General features: G+C 39.8%; 1 protein-coding gene across 6 annotated transcripts in view; it reads right to left on the minus strand.

Annotated features, from left to right (window-relative positions):
* Positions 1–13,539: 13,539 nt before the first annotated feature.
* The window catches only part of LOC144684969 (vasculin-like), a 107,737-nt gene continuing 97,445 nt past the window's right edge, over positions 13,540–23,831 (minus strand). For all 6 annotated transcript variants that reach the window (XM_078549483.1, XM_078549474.1, XM_078549467.1 and 3 more), the window contains one exon: positions 13,540–14,019. In XM_078549483.1, the coding sequence (XP_078405609.1) occupies positions 13,870–14,019 (150 nt within the window). In that variant the 3' untranslated portion in view covers positions 13,540–13,869. The remainder of the gene's footprint in view (positions 14,020–23,831) is intronic.

Raw genomic sequence — 23,831 nt, forward strand, 5'->3', positions numbered from 1 at the left:
TCGCTCAAAATCTATTACATCTCTAACTTTTCCGAGTTCTGATTGTTTTTTTCTCCATTATTCTTACATGGGATGTAGGTGTCACTGGCATGGCCAGCATTTGTTGCACATTCTGACTACCCTTGAACTGAGCAGCATATTAGGCCATTTCAGAGGACAGCTAAGAAACAATCCATTCAACCCAATTGGTCTCTGCTGCACACAGGCATTCTCTCACTTGACTTCATCTTACCCTATCAGCATATCCTGTTCTATTCCTTTCTCCCTTGTGCACTTATCTATTTTTTCCTTAAATCCATTTATATATGATTTGCCTCCTGCAAATTATATTTATAATTATATAGCAGCTTTAACATAGTAAAGCATCTCAAGGCGCTTGACAAGAGCATTAGGAAACAAAATTTGATATTGTGCCACACAGGGAAATGTTAAGACTGGTCAGAAAAAACTTGGTCAAAGAAGTAGGTATTAAAGGAACTTCTTAAACATGGAAAGAAAGGCAGAGAGATTTAGGGAGGGAATTTCAGAATTTAGGGTCTCAGCAGCTGAGTGGTGGCAAGAGGCCAGAATTGGAGAAGCACAGGAATCACAGAAATGAGAGATTAGGAGAGATGAAAGCATGGAGGGATTTGAAAACAAAGATGATAATTTTATCAAACAGTCTAAAATAATAACAGAAAATGCTGGAAATACTCAGCAGGTGAGACAGCATCTGTGGAGAGAGAAACAGAGTTAACGTTTCAGGTCAAGTGCAGGGCACTTAGAAAAATCACCAGAATCAACATGGTTTTGTGAAAGGGAAATTGTGTTTAAGCAATTTATTGGGAGTTCTTTGAAGGAGTCACATGTTCTGTGGATAAAGGAGAACTGGTGGATATACTGTACTTAGATTTCCAGAAGGCATCTGATAAGGTGCCACATCACCTTATTGCGGAAAAGCTTATGATGTAGGGGATAATATATTGGCATGGATAGAAGATTGGCTAGCTAACAGGAAATGGGGTAGCCAAAAACTGGTCTTTTTCTGGTTGGTGGGATGTGACAAGTGGTGTGCCACTGGGATCAGCACAGAGCCCTCAGCTTTTTACAATTTATATAAATGAGTTGGATGAAGGGATCGAAGGTCTGATTGCCAAATTTGCTGATGATACAAAGATAGGTAGGAAAGTAAGCTGTGAAAAGGGCATAAGGAGGCTACATAGGTTAATTGAGCGTGCAAAGATCTGGCAATGGAGTATAATGTGGGAAAATATGAAATTGTTCATTTTGGCAGGAAGAATAAAAGAGGAGCATATTATCTAAATGGTGAGAGATTGCAGAGTTCTGAGATGCAGAGGGATCTGGGTATCCTCGTGTATGAATCACAAAAGGTTAGTATGCAGGTAGAGCAAGTAATTAGGAAAGCTAATAGAATGTTATCATTTATTGCGAGGGGAATTGAATATAAAAAGGAGGTAATGCTTCTGGTGAGATCACATCTGGATACTGAGTACAGTATTGGTGTCCTTATTTAAGAAAGGATGTCAATGCATTAGAAGGAGTTCAGAGAGGGTTTACTAAACTTATACCAGGAATGGGCAGATTGTCTTATAAGGAAAGATTGGACAGGCTAGGCTTGTATCCACTAGAGTTTAGAAGAGACGACTTGATTGAAACACATAAGAACTTCAGGGGTCTTGACAGGGTGGAAGTGGAAAGGATGTTTCCTCTTGTGGGAGAATCTAGAATTAGGAAGCACTGTTTAAAAATAAGGGGTCGCCCATTTAAGACAGAAATGAGAAGAAATTTTTTCTCTGAGGGTTGGCATCTTTGGAACTCCCTTCCTCAAAACGCAGTAAAAGCGGAGTCTTTAAATTTTCTCAAAGCAGAGGTAGTTCTTGATAATTCGTGATAAACAATGGGGTGAATGGTTATCGGGGGTAGGCAGAAAGTTACCATCAGATCAGCCATGATCTTATTGAATGGCAGAGCTGGCTCAAAGGACGACTGGTCCTGCTCCTGGTTCATAGGTTCTTATGTTCCATGACTTTTTATCAGAAAGGTGAAATATATATGGGGAGATGTCGGCGTAGTGGTAACATCACTGGACTAGTAAACTAGAGGCCCAGGCTAATATTCAGAAGACGTGGGTTCAAATCCCACCATGGCAGCTGGTGAAATTTAAACTCAATTAATAAAACCTGAAACTGAAAGCTAGTCTCAGTAATCGTGACCATAAGACTGTCATGATCACACGTCTCATCCCATTTAGGGAAAGAAATCTGCCATCCTTACCTCTTCTGGCTTACATTTGATTCCAGACCCATAGCAATGTGGTTGATTCAATTTCAATTGACCCAGCATCCGCTATCCTTTCTGTGAAAAACTGCTTTCTTTCTGTGAAAAATTGCTTTCTTATTTCACTCCTGAATCACCTAGCGTTTCTTTTTAAGTTCTGAAAAGGAGTCATATTGGTGTCATTCAAAACGTTAACTCTTTCTCTCTCCACAGTTGCTGCCAGGCCTCCTGAGTTTTGCCAGCATTTTGTTTTTATTTCTATTTTTGATGTTCCCTGGTTCTGAAGTAGCTTTTCTGTATCTACCCTATTAAATTAACCTTTTAAACTTCACTGTTGCTGGGTCAAAATCCTAGAATCCCCCAGTTAACAGCACTGTGGATGTTCCTGCAACATATGGACTACAGCGGTCCAAGAAGGCACCTTCTCAAGGCTGGTTGGGAATGGGCAATAAATGCTGTTCTGGGCAGCAATACCCACATCCAATGAACAAATAAATTAAAAAAACTCAAGGGAATGCATGAAAAGTTTGTGAAAACCGTGCTTGTAATTTAACCCTTTAGTCAAGTATCTTTCTTTTGAATCTGTGCCCAGCCCCCTTAAAATGATCTTTTATCCATTTTTGGAAAAACGGAATTGGTTTTAAATGCTCTACATAAATGCAAGATGTTGTTATTAGCTAACCAAACTCAGGGCAAGTTATTAAAACTTGGGCTCCTTAACTTCCTGTTGGAAGTGGGATTTTCAGTGAATTTTGAATTAAACAGTTAAATACATTCTGGCTGTTTGACTTGTCAAGAGTGGGATTTACTGAAATTGGGTGTCAAATTAATATAACTTCTTTCCGGCAGCGTAATTTAAATTAATAGCAGCAATAAATTAAGCATGGACAAAATTACATAATAAATGAAAGTACTGACCCAGCAATAAAAAAGCCTGGCCTTAAAGGAGAAAATATTGAATTCTACAATTAACTAAATAATTAAATCTGGCAGTCGTGTGTGATTGCCACAAATAAATAAAAACAATGCAGTTAATAGAATACAAACAAAATGAAAATACTATATTAAAACATAGATCAAAAACACCCAAGGCCCAAGAGCGTTCAGGGATCAAAGCCAGAGTCAAACCACAAGTGCCGAGTCTTCCACAGCTGACAGCACCTAGCTTTGCAGGCAAAGAGAGAATCCAACCATCACCTCTTGGAGTTCAATGGCATTACCATCACTGAATCCCCCACTATCAACATCCTGAGGATTACCATTGACCAGAAACTGAACTGGACTAGCCATATAAATACCGTGGCTACAAGAGCAGGTCAGAGGCTAGAAATCCTGCGACGAGTAACTCACTTCCTGGTTCCTCAAAGCCTGTCCACCATCTATAAGGCACAAGTCAGGAGTGTGATGGAATATTCCCCACTAGCCTGCATGAGTGCAGCTCCCACAACACTCAAGAAGCTTGACATCATCCAGCTTGATTGTCACCACATCCACACTGTCCACCACCAACACATAGTAGCAGCAGTATGTACCACCTATAAGATGCACGGCAGGAATTCACCAAGGTTCCTGAGACAGCACCTTCCAAACCCACGACCACTACCATCTAGCAGATCAAGGGCAGCAGATGGATGGGAACACCACCATCTGGAAGTTCCCCTCCAAGTCACTCATCACCCCGACTTGGAAATGTATCACTGTTCCTTCACTGTCGCTGGGTCAAAATCCTTGAACTCCCTTCCTAACAGCAGTGTGTGTGTACCTACACAACTTGGGCTGCAGTGGTTCAAGAAGGCAGCTCACCACCAACTTCTCAAGGGCAAGTAGGAATAGGCAATAAATGCTGGCCCAGCCAGCGAAGCCCACATCCCGTGAAGAATTTTTAAAAATTGTGAGAGATATGTAACATGCAAGAGTGCACATTTTAATACTGCAATTTCTATTGAAGATTTTAGTGAAGTATATCACTTATATAAATTATATCTATTGCGCTATTTTATTATGTCTCACCTTTTTTAAAACTTCAAATACATGGTGAGGTAATATTTGAAGTAGTGGGGGCATGAGTGTTTGCTATACTGAGAAGGGTGGCCTTAGGCTTTAGCAGAACTGCAGTGACGGAATAAAAGAAGATTGCATAGGCTCTTTCATTTATTTCTGTTTCTATGATCAGCAAGGGGAGAGAAGAGAGCATAAGTAACAGTTGGGGAGTGAGATCAAGGCTTGACAGCATTGGTACGGAAGTGTGCTTTCCCATACCTGACAGTAATGGTTTAGAAGTTTGCAAAATATCTTGAATGTATGTGTCTATCTGTCACAGGCACTCATGTGACTAATTAGATTTTTCATATTTTGTAACTGTCAATAAAACATGCTGAGTCAGTTTATCTAGGAAACTTTCAAAATCCAATTTATTTGTTCTTTGGTTTGGGAAAAAACCCTCAAATTTGGGCAGTAAAAGATTGTTTCTTCACATTTCTTATCTGTGGCCCCCTCAGCTCAGTAGATTACTGAACTTAAAATTAGCTTTATTGAAATGTTTAGTTGAAAAGCTACTCAATTTCTTTACCCTGGTCATATTTAACTTATTTTCACAAACACGGAAACCAATAAGAGACTTAATTTGACTTCCACCTCAGAGAAAAACAGATGGTTAGAGTTTCCTGCTCATTTACACCAGTAATATCAGAACAATCCAGGCAGAATCAAACCACTGCAGTAGATTGGGCAATTTTAAATTTAAGTGAGAGCTACAATCAAAACCACATAAGTTTGTGTTTTCTGCGATTTTCAACACTGGTGCAAGATTCTTCATACCTCGATCAGGTCCTGCCCACAACTCCAGGTTGAAATTAAAGGAACCAATTGCACTGGTTCAGGAAGGCTCCTCGAATTGTGCTCATTTTCTTACATGCACAGGCACTTTTAAAAGCTTTTTTATTTCAAAGTATTTTTAGTTTACTACGCATTGACTAATGCTTGCCAGTGAAACTATTGAGTGGTTCAATATATATTTTTATAAATTTTCAATTATTTAAAATCAGGTGGAGGATTGGACACCTTACTAAAAGTGCTTATTTTTGCTGAGAAACTTATTTTTGGGTGAATTCATAAAACTGCACCAGAGTAACTTGCAAATACAATTGCAAGCAACTTTTTTAAACTGAAAAGAAAAGAAAGATTGATTTCCATTAAGCTGCCTGATTGCACTGGTTCATGAAAGATTTTGTGTTTGTGATTATGTTAATAAATTTTAGCAGAAATTTCAATTGCAGCCTACCCAGCGCAATTTCAAATGTATTTTGGTACAGTTTTCAGAAGGCCTCCAAAGTGGAAACTCAACCCCAGAACGTTTAAAGCTGCAACAGGCGTGTAACCTATAGACAGCTGCATTTAAAATATCTTCCTGTTTCACAAGACATGCAAATAGCACATTTTAGAAACAGTCAATATAAACTTATAACTGAATAAGTTTCTGAAATTTGAACTGTATCTTATCTTCAAATCATTCTGTAGAACAACTATTTATACATGTTGGATGCAAAGGTTTAAACTATATTTTTTTAAAAAGGCTAATTAAAATGAATGACAATAGATAAATACCTCACAAATAAACAACTTCTACCATCTAGAAGGACAAGGGCAGCAGGTGTATGAGTGCACCACCTCTAATTTCACTTCCAAGTCACTATCCTGGCTTGGAAAGATCTTGCTGCGTCAAAATCCTGCAGCTCCTACCTTCATCACAGTCTTGCAGTAGTTTAAGGCAGCAGCTCACCACCATTTCGTCAAGGGGTATTAGAGATGGGCAATACATGCTGGCATTATCAGTGACTTCCACATCCCATGAATTAATAACTAAAATATACACCCCATGAAGAAAAAGTACATACATTGCATATCACTTTACAATAAACCCCCTCACAATATATTAAATGCATTGAGAACACTGACTCCTTGATTTCAATGAGAAAATCAATTGTAAAAAAAGTGATTACATGTACAATGAAACCTGTAAATTACAGACACTTCAGGGACAGGCATCTGCTACCCTACTTTTGCAGGTGTCCTTATTTTCAGGTTAATCATCGTGTGCACTGTAAAAAAATTTCAGTACAATGGGGAGTTCTTTACCATTCTATCTTTGGGGTTGAATGCTTGCAAGGATAAAGCAGTTTCTCTGTCACTATGGATGCTGGGTGAAGAGCACTCCATTCCACAAAAACACTTTAGAAGCAAGCATACAATCATAGGAAAGTTACAACACAGAAAGAGGCCATTCAGCACATCACGCTGGCTGAAAAAGAAAAAAATATTTTTTAAAAAGCCACTCATTCTAATCCCACCTCCCAACACCTGGTCCATAGCCTTGCAGGTTACAGCACTTCAGGTGCTGATCCCGGTACCTTTTAAAAGAGTTGAGGGTTTCCGGCTCCACTACCAAACCAGGCAGCAAATTCCAGGCACCCACCACCGTCTGGGTGAAGAATTTTTTCCTCATGTCCCCTCTAATCCTCCTACCAATCACCTTAAATCTGTGCCCCCTGGTAATTGACTTCTCCGCTAAGGGAAAAAAGTCTTTCCTGTCTATTCTATCTAGGCCCTTCATAATCTTGTATACCTCATTTAAATCACCCCTCAGCCTCTTCTGTTCTAAGGAAAACAACCCTAGCCTACCCAATCTCCTCATAGCTGCAATTTTCAAGCCCTGGCAACATTCTGGTAAATCTCCTCTGTACTCTCTCCAGAATAATTATGTCCTTCCTGTAATGTGGCAACAAGAACTGTACACAAAATTCAGCTGCTGCCTAACTAGCATTTTATACAGCATTATATCCCTGCTCTTGTATTCAATACCTCATCTAATAAAGGAAAGAATTCCATATGCATTCTTCACCATCTTATCCACCTGACCTGCCATCTTCAGGGACCTGTGGGCATACACTCCAAGTTCTCTCATTCTTCTACCCCCCTCAATATCTTCCCATTTATTGTGTATTCCCTAACTTTGTTTGCCCTCCCCAAATGCATTACCTCACACTTCTCTGTTTGAATTCCATCTGCCAATTTTCCGCTCATTCAACCAAACCATTGATATCATTCCAGAGTCCACAGCTATCCTCTTCACTATAAACTACACGGCCAAAATCGTGTCATCTGCAAACTTCCCAGTCATGCCTCCCACATTTAAGTCCAAATCATTAATATATACAACAAACAGCAAGGGACCCAACACTGAGCCCTGGAGAACACCACTGCAGACTGCTTTCCATTTGCAAAATCATCCATCAACCATTACCCTCTGTTGCCAGTCACTGCCAATTTTGGATCCAACTTGCCACATTCCCCTGCATCCCATGTGCTTTAATTTTTCTGGCCAGTCTATCATGTGGGACATTGTCAAATGCCTTACTAAAATTCATATAGACAACATCCACTGCACTACCCTCATCAATTTTCCTTGTTACTTCCTCACAAAATGCAATTAAATTAGTAAGACACGACCTTCCCCTAGCAAAATCATGCTATCTCTGATTAATTGTTCCTTTCTAAGTGACAGTTTATCCTGTCTCTCAGTACTGATTCTAATAATTTGCCCACCGAATTCAGACTGACCGGCTTATAATTTTCTGGCCTATCCCTTGCACTCTTTTTAAATAATGGGGCAACATTCACAGACCTCCAATCCTCTGGTACCTTACCTGTATCAAGTGAGGATTGGAAAATGAACCTCAGAGCATCCACTATTTCCTCCCTAGCATCCTTTAACAGCCTGGGATACAATCCATCCAGCCCTCGTGATTTATCCACCTTCAAGGATGCCAGTCCCTCCAGTAAATCCTCTCTTATTATGCTTATTGTATCTAAAATTTCACAATCCTCTTCTTTAACTAGAATGTCTGCATCATACCTCTTCTTTGTGAAAATAAAGTACTCACTAAAAATCTTGCCCACATCTTCTGCATCCATGAATAAGTTTCTTTGTACATCTGATAGGCCTGACCCTTTCCTTAGTTATCCTCTTGCTCTTAATGTACTAATAAAACATCGTTGGGTTTTCCTTGATTTTACCTGACAATATTTTTTTCATTTTCTCTCTTTGCTTTCCTAATTTCCTTTTTGACTTCACACCTGTACTTTCTATACTCCTCTGGGCTTTCTACAGTATTGACCTTTTTGTGACCATCATAAGCTTTCTTCTTCCGCTTTACCTTACCCTATATGCTTCTGGATAACCGGGGGCTCTAGATTTGGCAGTACTATCATTTTCCTTTGTGGGAACATGTCTACACTGTGCCCATAGAATCTCACTTTTCAATGCCTCCCACTGATTAGTCACCAATTTTCCTTCAAGTAGTTGTATCTAGTCCACTCTTGCCAAATCATTTTGCAGCTTCGTAAAATTTGTTTTTCCCCCAATTTAGAACTTTTACTCCTGTTCTATCTTTGTCCTTTTGCATAATGATGTTAAATCTAACTTATGGTTCATAAGTATTATGGTCACTATCTCCAGAATGGTCACCCACTGCTACTTCATCCACTTGCCCAGCTCCATTTCCTAAGACTAATTCTAAAATTGCACCCCCTCTCATTGGGTTTGTGTGCTGGCTAAAAAAGTTCTCTGGAATGCAATTCAAGCATTTTGTGCCCTCTGTGACTTTCACGTTGTTCGTATTCCAGTTGATATTAGGGTAGTTGAAGTCCCCAATTATTATTACCCTATTGTTTTTGCACTCAGACATTTGCCTACATGTTTGGTCTTCTAACTCCCTTCCACTATATGGGGGTCTATAGTACACTCCCAGCAGTATGGTTCTCCCTTTTAAAATTCTGGAGCTCAGCTCATATGACCTCATTAATGATTCATTTAGTATATCATCCCTCCTCAAAGCCGTAATTGATTCCTTAATAATGCTGCACCTCCACTTTTTTTATACCCCTCTCTAGCCTGCCTGCAAATTTTATATCCAGGGATGTTGAGCTGCCATTTTTGCCCTTCTTTAAGCCAAGTTTCTGTTATAGCAATGATATCATTTTAATTTGTGTCTCTCTGTGCCCTCAGCTCATCAGCTTTGTTTGTTATACTCTTTGCATTTATATACACCTTTTAAGGCTGCCAAATTCATGTGCTGTACACTTTTAAATCTTTCCTTCTTCTGTCTTAGAGTCATTTGCTAATTTTCTGTTTCCTGATCCCTGAATTTTTCCTATCTGAATCTGCCCTTAGGTTCCCATCCCCTGCCAATCCAGTTTAAACCCTCCCCAATAGCACTAGCAAATCTCCCTGCAAGGACATTTATCCCAGTCCTGTTCAGGTGTAGATGGTCTGGCTTGTACAAATCCCACTTTCCCCAGAACCGGTCCCAATGCTCCAGAACCAGTCCTAATGTCCCAGAAATCTGAATCCCTCCCTTTCTTTCACAAAAGCCACTGCTGCCTTGTAGTGACCTGCATGACCAGTGTTTTACATTGTAAAACAGCCTGATGTATGGAAAGGTGTCTGCAACTTGTAATTGGTGACTCTCCATGTGTTTCAGAGTGCTTCTTGGGTATTTTACCATGCAAATTAATTGGATCTCAATCGTGTCCTTTTTTTTGAGTGCCTGCCTATACAAATTTTAATGTGTATTTGCAATGTCACTTATGCCTGTAGGTGGCCCTGTGATACAATGTTAAACGTAAGGGGAGATTAGCCAGATTAAAATATGTTGGTCCAAGTTTTGCAGTTGTAATGACAACAAAACTGTTAGCATTTGGCATCATTACAACTCTGAAACTGTTAAAATGTGAAAATCTGGAAGTTGCTATCAGTGATTCCCCACAGATGGAAAACTTTTGACATCACTTGAATTGATGAGTTTCCTCTTTTATACCATTAGTTTCGCTATGAAAACCTTGAGAAAAGTTATACTTTGCTGGCTGAACTGTAACTGGATTTCTAACAGCAACAGAATTCATAATTACTGTTGAGTGACCTCTCCGACCCTGAAAAACTATTATATTTGTGAAATGTAAAATTTCTCCAAAATTCAATGGATTTTTTAAATATATAAAGGTTAAAGTTTGTGAATGATATTTACTTTTCTACCTTAATTCCATGTATATTTCCAAAACGTTATTTCACTACCTTTTAAAAAGTTTTTTTAAAAGTGAAGGATAATCAGTGCGTTTTACTTCCGGGTTTGTTGTCCATGAGAATTCTTCAATGTCATTGGCTGCTAAGTCTGCTTGATAATATCACTGTTACTGGACACTGGAGATCCCCTGCAGATGGCATCAGAATCAAATTAGCTTCAGGCAAGGTGAAGCCCATGCCACAGAAATCATAAGGGCAGCTTGCTTGAAGGTCAGCGGCGAGTACTGTCACTTCACTGCTGCCTGCAAAATTCAGGCCATTGGATGTTATCTAGCATTCCTGATACTATAAATGATCATTTCCTCTAACTCACCACCAGAAATACAGCTTTACTTCAAATTTGTAAACTAGTAACAATTAAGAAGGTTATCATTGGTTAAGTGTGTGACAAAAAAGTGTCAAAGAAACTGTGAAGTGAAACTAAAGCAGTGTGAGGTAAATCTACCAAGAAAAGAAAATGAGTTAATGAAGTGAAGAAAATTCTCAAAATATTTTGCAAAATTTGAGTGGCGATCTTGAACTTTTCCAAACTGAAAATTGACCGGTAAAAGTAACATTTATTACATAAGAAATCCATAAAATGACAATTCTGAAAAAAAGTGTTCATTCTTACTCAGAGTTTCTTGCAAATTAAAAAAAAAACAAAATTCTTGGAGGCCAGTTTTGGATTGGAGGCCTGATGCTCGGTTTGACCAGTTTGCTTAGAAATTATATTCTTCACTTGGATTTGCTGTGGTGAAAATGATCCCTATGGCATAAATGCATACTGAAATCTGATGACACACACCACCATATTCTGGCCGTTCCAGTATCTTCCATTGCAGGTACTGTTGATAAAGCAGCCGGAGATGGTGTACTATGCTCCTGTTGTAGTTGCTTTCATCCCCAACATAGCAGTTGTTCCACTCTACCCTCATGCTGTGAAACCCAGAGAGTCACTTCCCATTACTCACAAAGTCTAACTCTCAAACATTGCAAAATAACAGGTTCTCTTTCTTCCCTTCTCTCCAGTCCTGCTCAAGCTGATGCTGCCCAATATTCCTCTTTCAGCAATACAAAACTGAGATACCCCTGTGGTGTTTCAAAACTTCAGGATCATTTAATGCTCCAACTCAGTTCACCCGAGCTACAAAAAAAAAATCAAATCTTCCAGATCCTATGCCTCAAAACTGCTGCAAAAAGCAAACCCTCTCCAGCCATCCCTAACATAGCAAACACAAGCATAAAAAATAGTACGAGCAGTGTGTCTGGCATTCCTCTGGCTCTTCTGCCTACAAGAAGCCACTCTGGAGTCTCTGCCTCCCCACATCTCTCAGCCGTAATCTCCAGGACCCACTTTCTCCAATTTGTTTGTGTTCCATCACCTCCAGGGTTATCTCTCCTTTCCTGTTTCTGGTACCTATCTCTAGCTTGGGTCATCTTACCTACCTTCTTGTTGTGACTCCTACACTTTAAAAAGCCACGAGCTAAGAAATTGAGACTGGAGGTCTAAGGGCTGAATTCTGCTTGCCCATTGTCACTTCGGTGAAAGCCTAGAAAAAAATAGTACGAGCAGTGTGTCTGGCATTCTTCTGGCTCTTCTGCCTAAGTTGTTCTTCCTTCTTCTGACAAGAAAGCCAACTCCTGTGGAAATTCATCAACTATCATTATCAAGGCCACTCATTATGCTTTCATAAATTTGATTTTCAATAAAAATACCAGAATACCACCTGATAAAAATTGAATTAGGTTTCTTCAGTCCCCATAAAAATCAGTGGTCCTGATGTTATATTCACTGTTAAACATCATAAAACGTAACAAAACAGTGTATCCTTTGAGTCACAAAGCAACACCACAAGAGATCTGTTAGTGTTTAAATTATTTGCTGAGTCAGGAATCCTAATGCCAATAACACGCCTGTAAAGTGTTATAAAAATTTAAATAGTATTAAATGCTTTAGGAAGATTTTTACAATCAAATTATAACTAATACTTGTCGTTTTTCTTTTCTTTCAGACAATTCAGTCAGGCTGCAAAGGTTAAATAAAATAATTTAGTGCCTATATTCAACCTTCACAAAATCAAAGCCACATAATCTGGGTTGAATGAAAGGATAAAGGCAGAAAACTTGCATTTATATAGTACCACATCACTTATCAAAATCCCAAAGTACTTCAAAGAATGAATTAGATTGTTTAGCTACTGTTGAGAGTAAATACAGTGGTCAACTGGACATAGCAAGCTCCCACACAGAGCAATGAAATTAATGGCTATTGTTGATTTTCTTCGACTACTGGTTGAAGGATTAATTTTAACTAGGACAACGGGAAAATTCCACACTCTTTGAATAGTGCAATGGGATGTTTAAAGTTTCTCAATCATCAGAATGGGCTTAGTTTAATGCATAATTTGAAGGACAGCACCTCTGACGATATAGCACTCCCTTAGCCTTGTACTGAACTGTTAACCTAGATTATATGCTCAAATCCTTGTGTGGAGATTAAACCCACAGTGCATTATGGGTCATAACCACAACATTTTTAAAGGTTTCAGCTTCCCTCAAGGTAATGAGAATTTGAAGCCTGATATTAAATATGCAGGAGCACCAACTCCTAAAATAGTTCTGGCACAAAGTCAGACCAGCATCAGACTTGCTGCAAATCCAGTTTTTATTCCATTTAGTGAATAGATCCAGCAACTGTGATCATAACCTCTTGGTATTGTAAATAACTGCTTTATCAAAATAATCTGTCAATTTTCAATAGTTTGCTTTGGACAGTCCACCCTGAATATCAAGGCTGTGTGCAGCGCAGATAAAGCTCTTAATCTCAGGTTTTTTTCTTTCTACAAATTGAAGAATGTGATGATTTTAAAAAAACTACAAATGGTTAAAAAAGCAATTAACTTTGAGAAAGAAGTGGAACAGTACAGGAGCACTCATTAAATTTAGGCAATGAAAACTCTAATGCACCTTTCTCCACTTTTGATCAACATGCTACATCACCTGTTTTTCTGTAGACAGTGGACTTGCAGGGTCCTGTTTTGGTAATGAATATGATTCAACAAGCAGGATACTGTGTTTTCAGATTGCTGTTTCTCAACGAATGGAACAACTTTAAGCCAAAAGCTCCATGGAACAATACACAATTTGAACTTCAATTCGGTTTATTAGATCTGTGAATTATCCCATGATCAATATTTTTTTTCACATTGTAGTAATGTATCTTCTGATCAGCAGTGATGAAGCAGATCAATGCTAAATCCAACTGAAATCCTCATTACTACAAAAGGCCGTTACAAAGCATTAAGCAAAGTTCAAATTAGGCCAAGTCCAACAATCTGTGTTCTTGAATAAAGAAGTCCCCTCAAATTTCTTCTGGTGGGGCAGCATACTGCTTTTAATGCAGTTTATTTTTGGCAGTTTACCACAATGATAATTATTATACCCAAATAATTTTTATGTCTTTCTTTAATCTCTCACACATCATCATCAGATGTATCGCTGCTGCTCGTCTCGGTGTCATCATTAACAGTGGGTTTATAAGTGCTCTTCCACGTACTTAATTTGAAGTTACAAGTTAGACCATTTTTCAGAAGGCCATTTTTTCGAAGACCATTTTTCTGTAGCTGAAATTTAAAAAAAGTTACATGAGAACATGTAAAAAAATGTAATTATAATTTCTAAAGCAACATCACAACTATACGGAATCTGTAAAGAATCCAGCAATAATAAATCAAAATGCTGCAACCTTAGTCCAAACAAGGACTAAAGAGCTGAATTCCAGAGGCAAGGTGAGTGACTACCCTTGACATCAAGGCAATATTCGACCAAGTATAATATCAAGATGGGCATCAAAGGAAAAATTCTTCTCCAGCTGAAATTATACCTAGCACAAGGAAAATGTTTGTGGTTGGTGGAAGCCAATCATTTTAACTCCAGAGCATCTCAGCATTAGTTCCTCAGGGTAGCATCCTAGGCCCGTCCATCTTCAGCTGCTTCAATGACCTTCACTCTATCATAAGGATAGAAGTGGGGATGTTCGCTGCTGATTACACAATGTTCACTATCATTTGCAATTCCCCAGATACTGCAGTAGTCCATGCTTGCATGCAGCACAACCTGAACAACATTCAGGCTTGGTTGGACGGAAGCAAGTAACACAAGTCCCAAGCAATGGCCATCTTCAACGAGAGAGAAACTAAACATATCCCCATTACATTCGACAACATTACCATTGCTGAATTCCCCACTATCAACATCCTAGGGATTAGCATTGAACAGAAACTTAAAAGGATGAGCGACATAAATACTGTGATTGCAAGTGCAGGTCAGAGTCTGGAAATTCTGCAGCGAGTAACTCACCTCCTGACTCCCCAAAGCCTCCCCATCATCTACAAGGCACAAGTCAGGAGTGTGATGGAATACTCTCCACCTGCCTGAATGAGTGCAGCTCCAATAACACAAGAAGCTTGACACTATACAGGGCAAAGCAGCCCGCTTGATCGGCACCCCATCCACCATCTTAAACATTCACTCCCTCCACCACCAGTGCAACTGTGGCAGCAATGTGTACCATATACAAGATGCACTGCAGCAACTCAGCAAGGATCCTTTAACAGCACCCTCCAAACACACAATCTCTACCACCTAGAAGGACAAGGGCAACAGACCACTACTTGCAAGGTCCCCTCCAAGTCACATCATCCTGACTTGGAACAAAATCACCATTCCTTCACTGTTGCCGAGTCAAAATCCTGGAACTCCCTCTCTAAGAGCACTCCTAAAATATCCACATCACATGGACTGCAGCGATCCAAGAAGGCAGCTCACCACCACGTTGGGCATTTAAGGATGGGAAATAAATCACATAATCACACAGTGCAGAAGAGGCCCTTTGGCCCATCGAGTCTGCACTGACACGTGAGAAACATCTGACCTTCCTACTAATCCCATTTACCAGCACTTGGCCCATAGCCTTGAATGTTATGACGTGCCAAGTGCTCATCCAGGTACTTTTTAAAGGATGTGAGGCAACCTGCCTCCACCACCTCTCAGGCAGGGCATTCCAGACCATCACCACCCTCTGGGTAAAGTTTTTCCTCACATCCCCCCCAAAACCTCCTGCCTCTCACCTTGAACTTATGTCCCCTCGTGACTGACCCTTCAACTAAGGGGAACAGCTGCTCTCTATCCACCCTGTCCATGCCCCTCATAACCTTGTACACCTCAATCAGGTCTCAGTCTTCTCACCTCAGTCTTCTCTGCTCCAACGAGAACAACCCAAGTCTATCCAACCTCTCTTCATAACTTAAATGTTTCATCCCAGGCAACATCCTGGTGAATCTCCTCTGCACCCCCTCCAATGGAATCACATCCTTCTTATAATGTGGCAACCAGAACTGCACACAGTACTCCAGCTGTGGCCTCACCAAGATTCTATACAACTCCAACATGATCTCCCTACTTTTGTAATCTATGCCTCGATTGATAAAGGCTAGTGTCCCATATGCCTTTTTCACCACCCCACTAACATGCTCCTCCGCCTTTAGAGATCTATGGAAACACACGCCAAGGTCCCTTTGTTCCTCAGAACTTCCTAGTGTCATGCCGTTCATCGAATACTTCCTTGTCAAATTACTCCTTCCAAAGTGTATCACCTCACACTTTTCAGGGTTAAATTCCATCTGCCACTTAGCTGCCCATTTGACCATCCCCTCTATATGTTCCTGTAGCCCAAGACACTCAACCTCACTGTTAACCACCCAGCCAATCTTTGTGTCATCAGCAAACTTACTAATCCTACCCCCCACATAGTCATCTATGTCGTTTATATAAATGACAAATAATAGGGGACCCAGCACAGATCCCTGTGGTACACCACTGGACACTGGCTTCCAGTCACTAAAGTATCCTTCTGTCATCACCCTCTGTCTCCTACAACTAAGCCAATTTTGAATCCACCTTATCAAATTACCCTGTATCCCATGTGCATCTGCTTTCTTTATAAGTCTCCCATGTGGGACCTTGTCACAGGCTTTGCTGAAATCCATATAAACTACATCAACCGCACTACCCGCATCTACACACCTGGTCACCTCCTCAAAAAATTCAATCAAATTTGTTAGGCATGACCTCCCTCTGACAAAGCCATGCTGACTATTCCTGATCAAACCTTGCCTCTCCAAGTGGAGATAGATTCTCTCCTTCAGAATTTTCTCCAATAGTTTCCCTACCACTGACATGAGACTCACTGGCCTGTAGTTCCCTGGCTTATCTCTACAACCCTGGCCTTGCCAACAATGCTCACATCCCAAGAACAAAAAATAATTGTGTTTGAGCGTCAGTAGCAGCCAAAACACTAAACTAAACATCTTTTTAAACTGACCTCAAGTACACTAGTGGAGACAATGGATCCAGGCAGGACTAACTCGTCTTCCCCCTCCAGCTTCATTTTGGCTGAGCTTTGGCATTATAAGAGAGTGTTCATAATAGTGGAGAGAGCTGCAGTAATGTTCTATCCTTCAAACAAGTGTAAAGAATCTTAGGTGACTGAGATAACAGAAACATTCCTTTAAGAATGCAGAGAAAAAATATTCTGTTCCTATTTAAGTAGTTTTTTTTTAAAGCCATCTTCTTAAATCTATCTAGCATATATAAAGTAAATGATTTACTGCAACTCGTTCCCAGCTCTCTTGCTGAATACCACTCCTGAATCTGCTAAATGTATGAGAGGCATGCAGATTGGCTCAATTTTTCCTTCACTCTCCGTGGGAGAGCATCCAAATGAAAATGAAAAAAGCGAGGTGGGGAAAGTACAGGAATGAACATTCTCCATGCCTCCTCAGTACATGTCAGTGCACCAATCTACAGTCTAGATTTTACTGTTTAAATTGGTGATAAATGGAGTGATAAAAGAGGCAACTACACTTCTGTTCCAGTTTTCAAATCTATGCTTCCCGAACAAAGTGAGAATCTAGCATTTACAAACTGTTAAGATTTCTTTCCAAATTCTGTTTTGAATAAATGTCAAATTATTGTTCACCAGTATGAAACACAATATATTTTAGATTTAGACTGACATTTTGAAAGGATACACTTAAAGTAGCCACACAAACAGTTCTCTCTTAGAGGGTTTTAAGATATACCCAAACATGACGGAATGCTCTGCACTAAAAAAAGTGGTATCTTGATCTAAATAACTGCAAAAGGATGTTCTTACATTGAATAAAATACATATTTATGAATCCTATTTGCCAGTTTTATTTCCATTTTGTGGTGAAGGAGAAGTGTAGTTTAAATGTATATGATTCACCCATGTAAACTGTTCCTCAGTAATTCTTTAACAATTCCACAAAGGAGGGGAATACCATCCTGTGAATGCTATAGTACAGACAGTGCAACATCTCTGCTAACAACACGGAAGGAAGGTTGCCTTTTATAATGATAAGTTTTTCCAGACGTTGAGAAATGAATTCAAAGTCACAACCCTGTGATCCAGAGGACATTCAAAAATCACTTGAGCTTCACCACTATACCTTTTAAATCCAAGTTTCCATTATAATTTAAGCTACATCATTCGAATTCTTTTAATGCAAATATAATAAATGATTCAGTTACTTGATTTAGGCAATGCAAATAACATAGGCAAGCAGGAACTTTAATGCTTAAAAAAATGAATAATCAGATCATTCAAATTGAATGTGCAAACACAACACAGACAGGAAACAGTGAAGATTGTATCATAATGTATAGATTAGCTATGAGAAAGGACAAGGAACAATCTGGAGCAAAAATACTTAATTGGAGGAGGGCCAATTCCAAAGGGGCAAGAATGGATCTATCCCAGGTAAACTGGGAAAAATTGGCAAGCCTTTAAAGAGGTGATGGTTCAGGTATCGTCGAAGTACATCCCCAAAAGGAGGAAAGATAGGCCAATGTTTTTTGAATAAACGTCAAATTATTGTTCACCAGTATGGTGAAAGAAAAGCCAATGCTTGCTGGAGGACAAAAGGGATAGAGGATAAAATGAAGCAGGAAAAGTGGGTGTATGACAGGTATCAGGTTGATAACATAAGCGAGAACCGAGCTGACTATAGAATGTTCAGAGGGGAAATTGAGAAGGAAATAAGAGAAGCAAAGATATAATATGAGAAGAGACTGGCAACCAACATAAGAGGGAACCCAAAAGTCTCCTATAGGCATATAAAGGGTAGTAAGAGATGGGGCGGGGCCAATTAGAGACCAAAAAGGGGATCTATGCATGGAGGCATAGGGCATGGTGCAAGTACTATATGAGTACTCTGCATCTGCCTTTATCAAGGAAGTCAATACTGCCCAAGTCATATCGAAAGAGGAGGTAGTTGAGACAGTTGAAGATAGAAAAGGCATTAGAAAGGCTGGCTGTACTTAAAGTTGATAAGTCACCAGGATCAGATGTATCCCAGGATGCTGAGGGAAGTAAAGGCAGAAAATTGCAGAGGTCCTGGCCATAATCTCCTTTGATACAGGAGTGGTGCCAGAGGACTGGAGAACTGCAAATGTTACACCATTTTTCAGAAAAAAAGTGAAAGGATAAACTCAACAACTACAGTTTAATCTGGGTGGTGGGAAAGTTTTTAGAAGTGACAATCCAATTAACAGTCATTTAGCCAAATGTGGATTAATTAAAGAAAGTCAGCATAGATTTGTTAAAGGCAAATTGTGTTTAACTAATTTGATTGGCTTATTTCATGAGGTAACAGACAGGTTTGATGAGGGTATTATGATCCCTGTGGGGGAACCACAAACCAAAATAACCAAATTTACCAAACAACGACAATTGAAGAAATACCAACAAGTTATCATTTTTTATAACTTCTACTTTAACACGAATCAGGACCAATGCAAATTAAACATGAATTAACAGAAAAGTGATACTTCAAATAAAAGGGTAAATTTCACTTTAAACAGTCAATATAACAAAGAAAGCTCTTGCACAACCACCCCCACAGACATGTAACACCAGGTGCAGTTTCAAAGTTCTCTAACTCTGCCTCTGGTACATAGGATCTCTCACTTCTCCACTCAGTCGATTTGGCCCTAGAGTTGCATTCACCAACAGCCATAATCCATCCCAGGTCGCGGGAAATAGTCATTATCTTAACATCACACTGCTGCAGAACCTCCTTAGCTAGGTTGATGACTGTTTCAATAGCACACATTCCCAGAGACTCCTTTAATAAACCCCATTAAACCATCTGGTCGGTTCTGGCAAATCTGAACTAACAGCAACAATAACATTATCCAATTCGCAATCCCTACTCTAATCCGGTCTTTGACCTTCTGTTCTGTTTAACTGTATAACACACACACAGGTCCTTGTAAATATGCCTTTGCTGTTCTCCCCTCTGCTGCAGCTCTCCTTTGTTCTTTACAGCAGTAGCTTGTCTACCTTCCCTGTGACTTGCAATACAGCTTTTTTGTATCTTAACTTCCTTCCTGTCAGTACTGTTTCCACGTCAAAGGTCACCAGGTCACATGGACCAGTGTTTATTATCCAAGAAAATTACAATTCATCCCAATACAATTGATGAAAACTCTTAAGAGTCCCTTTCAAACATTCTTAAAAATTAAATTACAAATTTTAGTGTACTGCTTCCGGGTCAAAGGTTGTCACACTTCCCTCTTGGAAAAAGGAAAGCTTTACTGTAGTAAAGTCTTCTTTATAAAAGTATTCAACATACAGCAAACTTAACATTCTAAACACTTAGCATATTGCATGTTACACAGGTAACAACAATGATAATCATATTTAGAAAACAAGCTTCATTACAAATAGTGTTATTTTACAATCTTATAAAACCTAATACATTCACCTGGCTTTAAGACACTGTTACCATCCTTTGTTCTTTAAACTCTTGACAGGGCATCCACATTCACATTGGCCCGAATCTCCCATTCAGAGTCAGAACCCCTATTTCCGACCCTGAACAGACAACAAAGTTCACATTTACCTTCCTCAGATTTTTCAGGGTATTCTTCCAATGGAGGATCTGACTCAGTGCAGGATTCCTCGCAGAGAGCAGTAGAGAGAATCTGAGCAGAAACCATGCCTCCTTTTACAGCAACAGCTGCCACATTCTGTTAGTAAAGAGTTTAAATGTCCCAAAGCTTCTTTGAAAAGCTACGGAGAGAAAGTAAGTGGCTAAGTGGTTAGGCTGGGTAGGTTAAGTGGGTAAGAGAGCAGGGGGGTGAGGCGGTAGGGTGGCAGGGGGGAGTTAGCGTGGTAGGTGGGTAAGTGGGTAGGAGGTTGTCATGTTGGGAGGGATTGTCAGGTCGTGTTGGTGGGGGCGGCAGGAAGTCAGATGGTGGGAGCTAGTCAGGTCAGGTGTGGGGTCGGTTCAGGTTGGGTCGGGAGGGGGAGAAAGTCAGCTGGTGGGTTGGGTCAGATGGGTGTTGGGTGGTGGGTACTAGTCAGGTCAGGGGTCAGTGAGAAAGCAATTAGGGGGTCAGTTCTGTAGTTACCCAAGGGTTAGGCTAGGTTTTAATCTGTCAAACATTTCCGGGGTAACTATCCAGGTAAGTAAATTGGAGCTGTTTGAAGTTACTGACGTGAAATCAGAGTCAGAGACGTTCACGGAGGGTGCCGGGGAATTGCCCATCGAAAGTTCAAACTTCCCGGGCAATCCCCACAAAGTCCTTGTGTTGAGGCTTCCAAGGGGTCCCATAGCACATCTTCCAGGCTACGTCTGGTCTCCAACCATTTGGAGATCCAAAGATCTGGGCCATAGTTTTGACTAGCATCATGAACAATTTTTAAGGTGAATGGCTGCAGCCTCAAACTACACTGAAACAGCCTTTGGTTCTTGGTTTTAAACATTTCTGAAGAGCCATTACAAGACTTAAAGCTTCCTTTTTGACAAATGAGTACTTTCTTTGACATTTGTCAAGCTTCCTAGAAATGTAGATAACCTGCCATTCCATGCGAGCATTATCTTGGAGCACAAAAACACAAGAAATAGGAGGAGTAGACCATATGGCCCTTCAAGCCTGCTCCGCCATTCAATGCAATCATGGCTGTTCTTGGGCTTCAACTCTATTTCCCCACCCACTCCCCATATCCCTTAATTCCCTGAGACACCAAAAATCTGTCCTCCCAGCTTTAAATGTATTCAACGATGGAGCCTCCACAACCTTCTGGGGTACAGAATTCCAAAGTTCACAATGCTTTGAGTGAAGTAATTTCTCTTCATCAGTCCTAAACGATTGGCCCCTTATTCTGAGATTGTGCCCCCTGTGGTTTAGGCTCCACAACCTCAAGAAACAATCTCTCGGCGTCTACCCTTTCAAGCCCCCTCAGAATTTTATATGTTTCAGTGAGATCACCTCTCATTCTTTTAAACTCCAGAAAAAAGGAGCCCAATTTACTCAGTTTCTCATCAAAAGGACAACCCCCTCATTCCATCTAATGAACCTTCACTGTACCGCCTCCAATGCAAGCATATCCTTTAAATGTGGAAACCAAAACTGCGCAGCATTCCAGACGTGGTCTCAACAAAATCCTACACAACTGTAGCAAGACTTGTTTATTCTTGTACTCTAATCCCCTTGTAATAAACACCAACATGCCATTTGTCTTCCTAATTGCTTGCTGCACCTGCATGCTAACTTTCTGCATTCCTTGTAGAGGCATACCCAAGTCTCTTTGAATATCAACACTTACAAGTTTTACACCTTTTAAAAAAGATGCTGCTTTCTATCCTTACGACCAAAGTGAATAACTTCAGGCTTCCCAACATTATACTCCATCTGCCATCTTGTTGCCCACTCACTTAACCTGTTTATATCTCTTTGCACGCTGTGTCCTCCCCACAGCTTAGCTTCCCACCCGTCATCAAATGCAGGTACATTATTTTCTGTCTCTTCATCTAAGTCATTAATATAGATTGTAAATAGATGAGGCCCCAGCACTGATCCTTGCAGCATTCCACAATTCATTGCCTGTCAACTTGAAAAAGCCCCATTAATGCCCATTCTCTGCTTACTATCCCTTAACCAATCTTCTATCCACGCTAATATATTACCCACAACCCCACGAGCCCTTATTTTGCCTATTAACTTTTTGTGTGGCACCTTATCAAATGCCTTTTGGAAATTCAGGTATACTACATCTACTGGTTATTTTATCTAGCCTACTCGTTATATCCTCAAATGACTATAAATAAATTTGTCAAACAGGATTTTCCCTTAGTAAAGCCATGTTGACTTGTCCTAGTCATATTATGCTTTTCTAAGTGCATTGTTAAGACTTCCACAATAATTGGTTCCAGCACTTTCCCAAAAACTGGTGTTAGGCTAACTGACCTGTAGTTCACCGTTTTCTCTCTCCCTCCTTTCTTGAAAAGTGTTATAACATTTGCCAACCTCCAATCTAATGGGACCATTTCCAAATCTAAGGAATTTTGGAAAATCATAGCCAACACATTCACTATCTCTGCAGCTATCTCTTATAGAACCCAAGGGAGTAGGTCACCAAGTCCAGGGATTTGGTGGATTTTAGTCCCTCCAGTTTCTTCAATACTTTTTCTCTGCTGATAAGTTCCTTAATTTTTCACTTTTTGTAGCCCCTAGATTACCCTCTATTTCTTCTATGTAACTTGTGTCTTCTACTGTGAAGACAAAATATTTCTCCAGTGCCTCTGCTATTTCCTCATTCCCCATGGTAATTTCTCTTGTCTCTGCTTTTAAAGGCCAACATTTATTTTAGCTGCTCACTTCCTCTTCATATACTTTTAAAAGCTCTCACAATCTGTTTTTATATTCCTGGCGAGTTTACTCTCATATTTCTATTTTTTCCCTTTTTATCAACTTTATGGTGGCCCTCTGCTGGTTTCCAAAACATCCTCAGACTTGCCACCATTTTTGCAATATTGTAAGCCTCTTCTTTTAATCTAATACTATCTTTATCTTCCTGAGTGAGCCACAGATGGGTCTTTCTGTGAGTTTTTGTTTCTCAATGGAATGTATTTGTGAAGATTTTGAATTGTTTCTTTAGCCAATTCTCCCCTCAGACCAATGTAATTGGCTTTGTTTAAATTTAAATTTCTTGTTGTGATTGAAGTATGTCACTTTCAGACTTCAATGGTATCATGATCACTATTTCCCAGTGATCTTTTACTATGACATTACTAATTAGCCCTGCTTCATTACACAATATTAGATCAAAGATAACTTTAATCAGTCAGTTCCACAATGTATTGCTCCAAGAAACTGTCACAAAAACATTTTACAAGCTCATCTTCTGGATCACTCTTGCCAATTTGATTGTCCCAGTCTATATGAAGATTAAAGTCCCTCACAATTATTACATTTCCTTTGTTGCAAGCTCCAATAGTTTCTCATTTAATGCTCTGCCCAACGGTAGAACTACTGTTAGGTGTACTATAAACTACTCCCACGA

Source organism: Cetorhinus maximus, chromosome 1 (genome assembly GCF_964194155.1).
Source record: "Cetorhinus maximus chromosome 1, sCetMax3.hap1.1, whole genome shotgun sequence".
Lineage (NCBI taxonomy): Eukaryota > Metazoa > Chordata > Chondrichthyes > Lamniformes > Cetorhinidae > Cetorhinus > Cetorhinus maximus.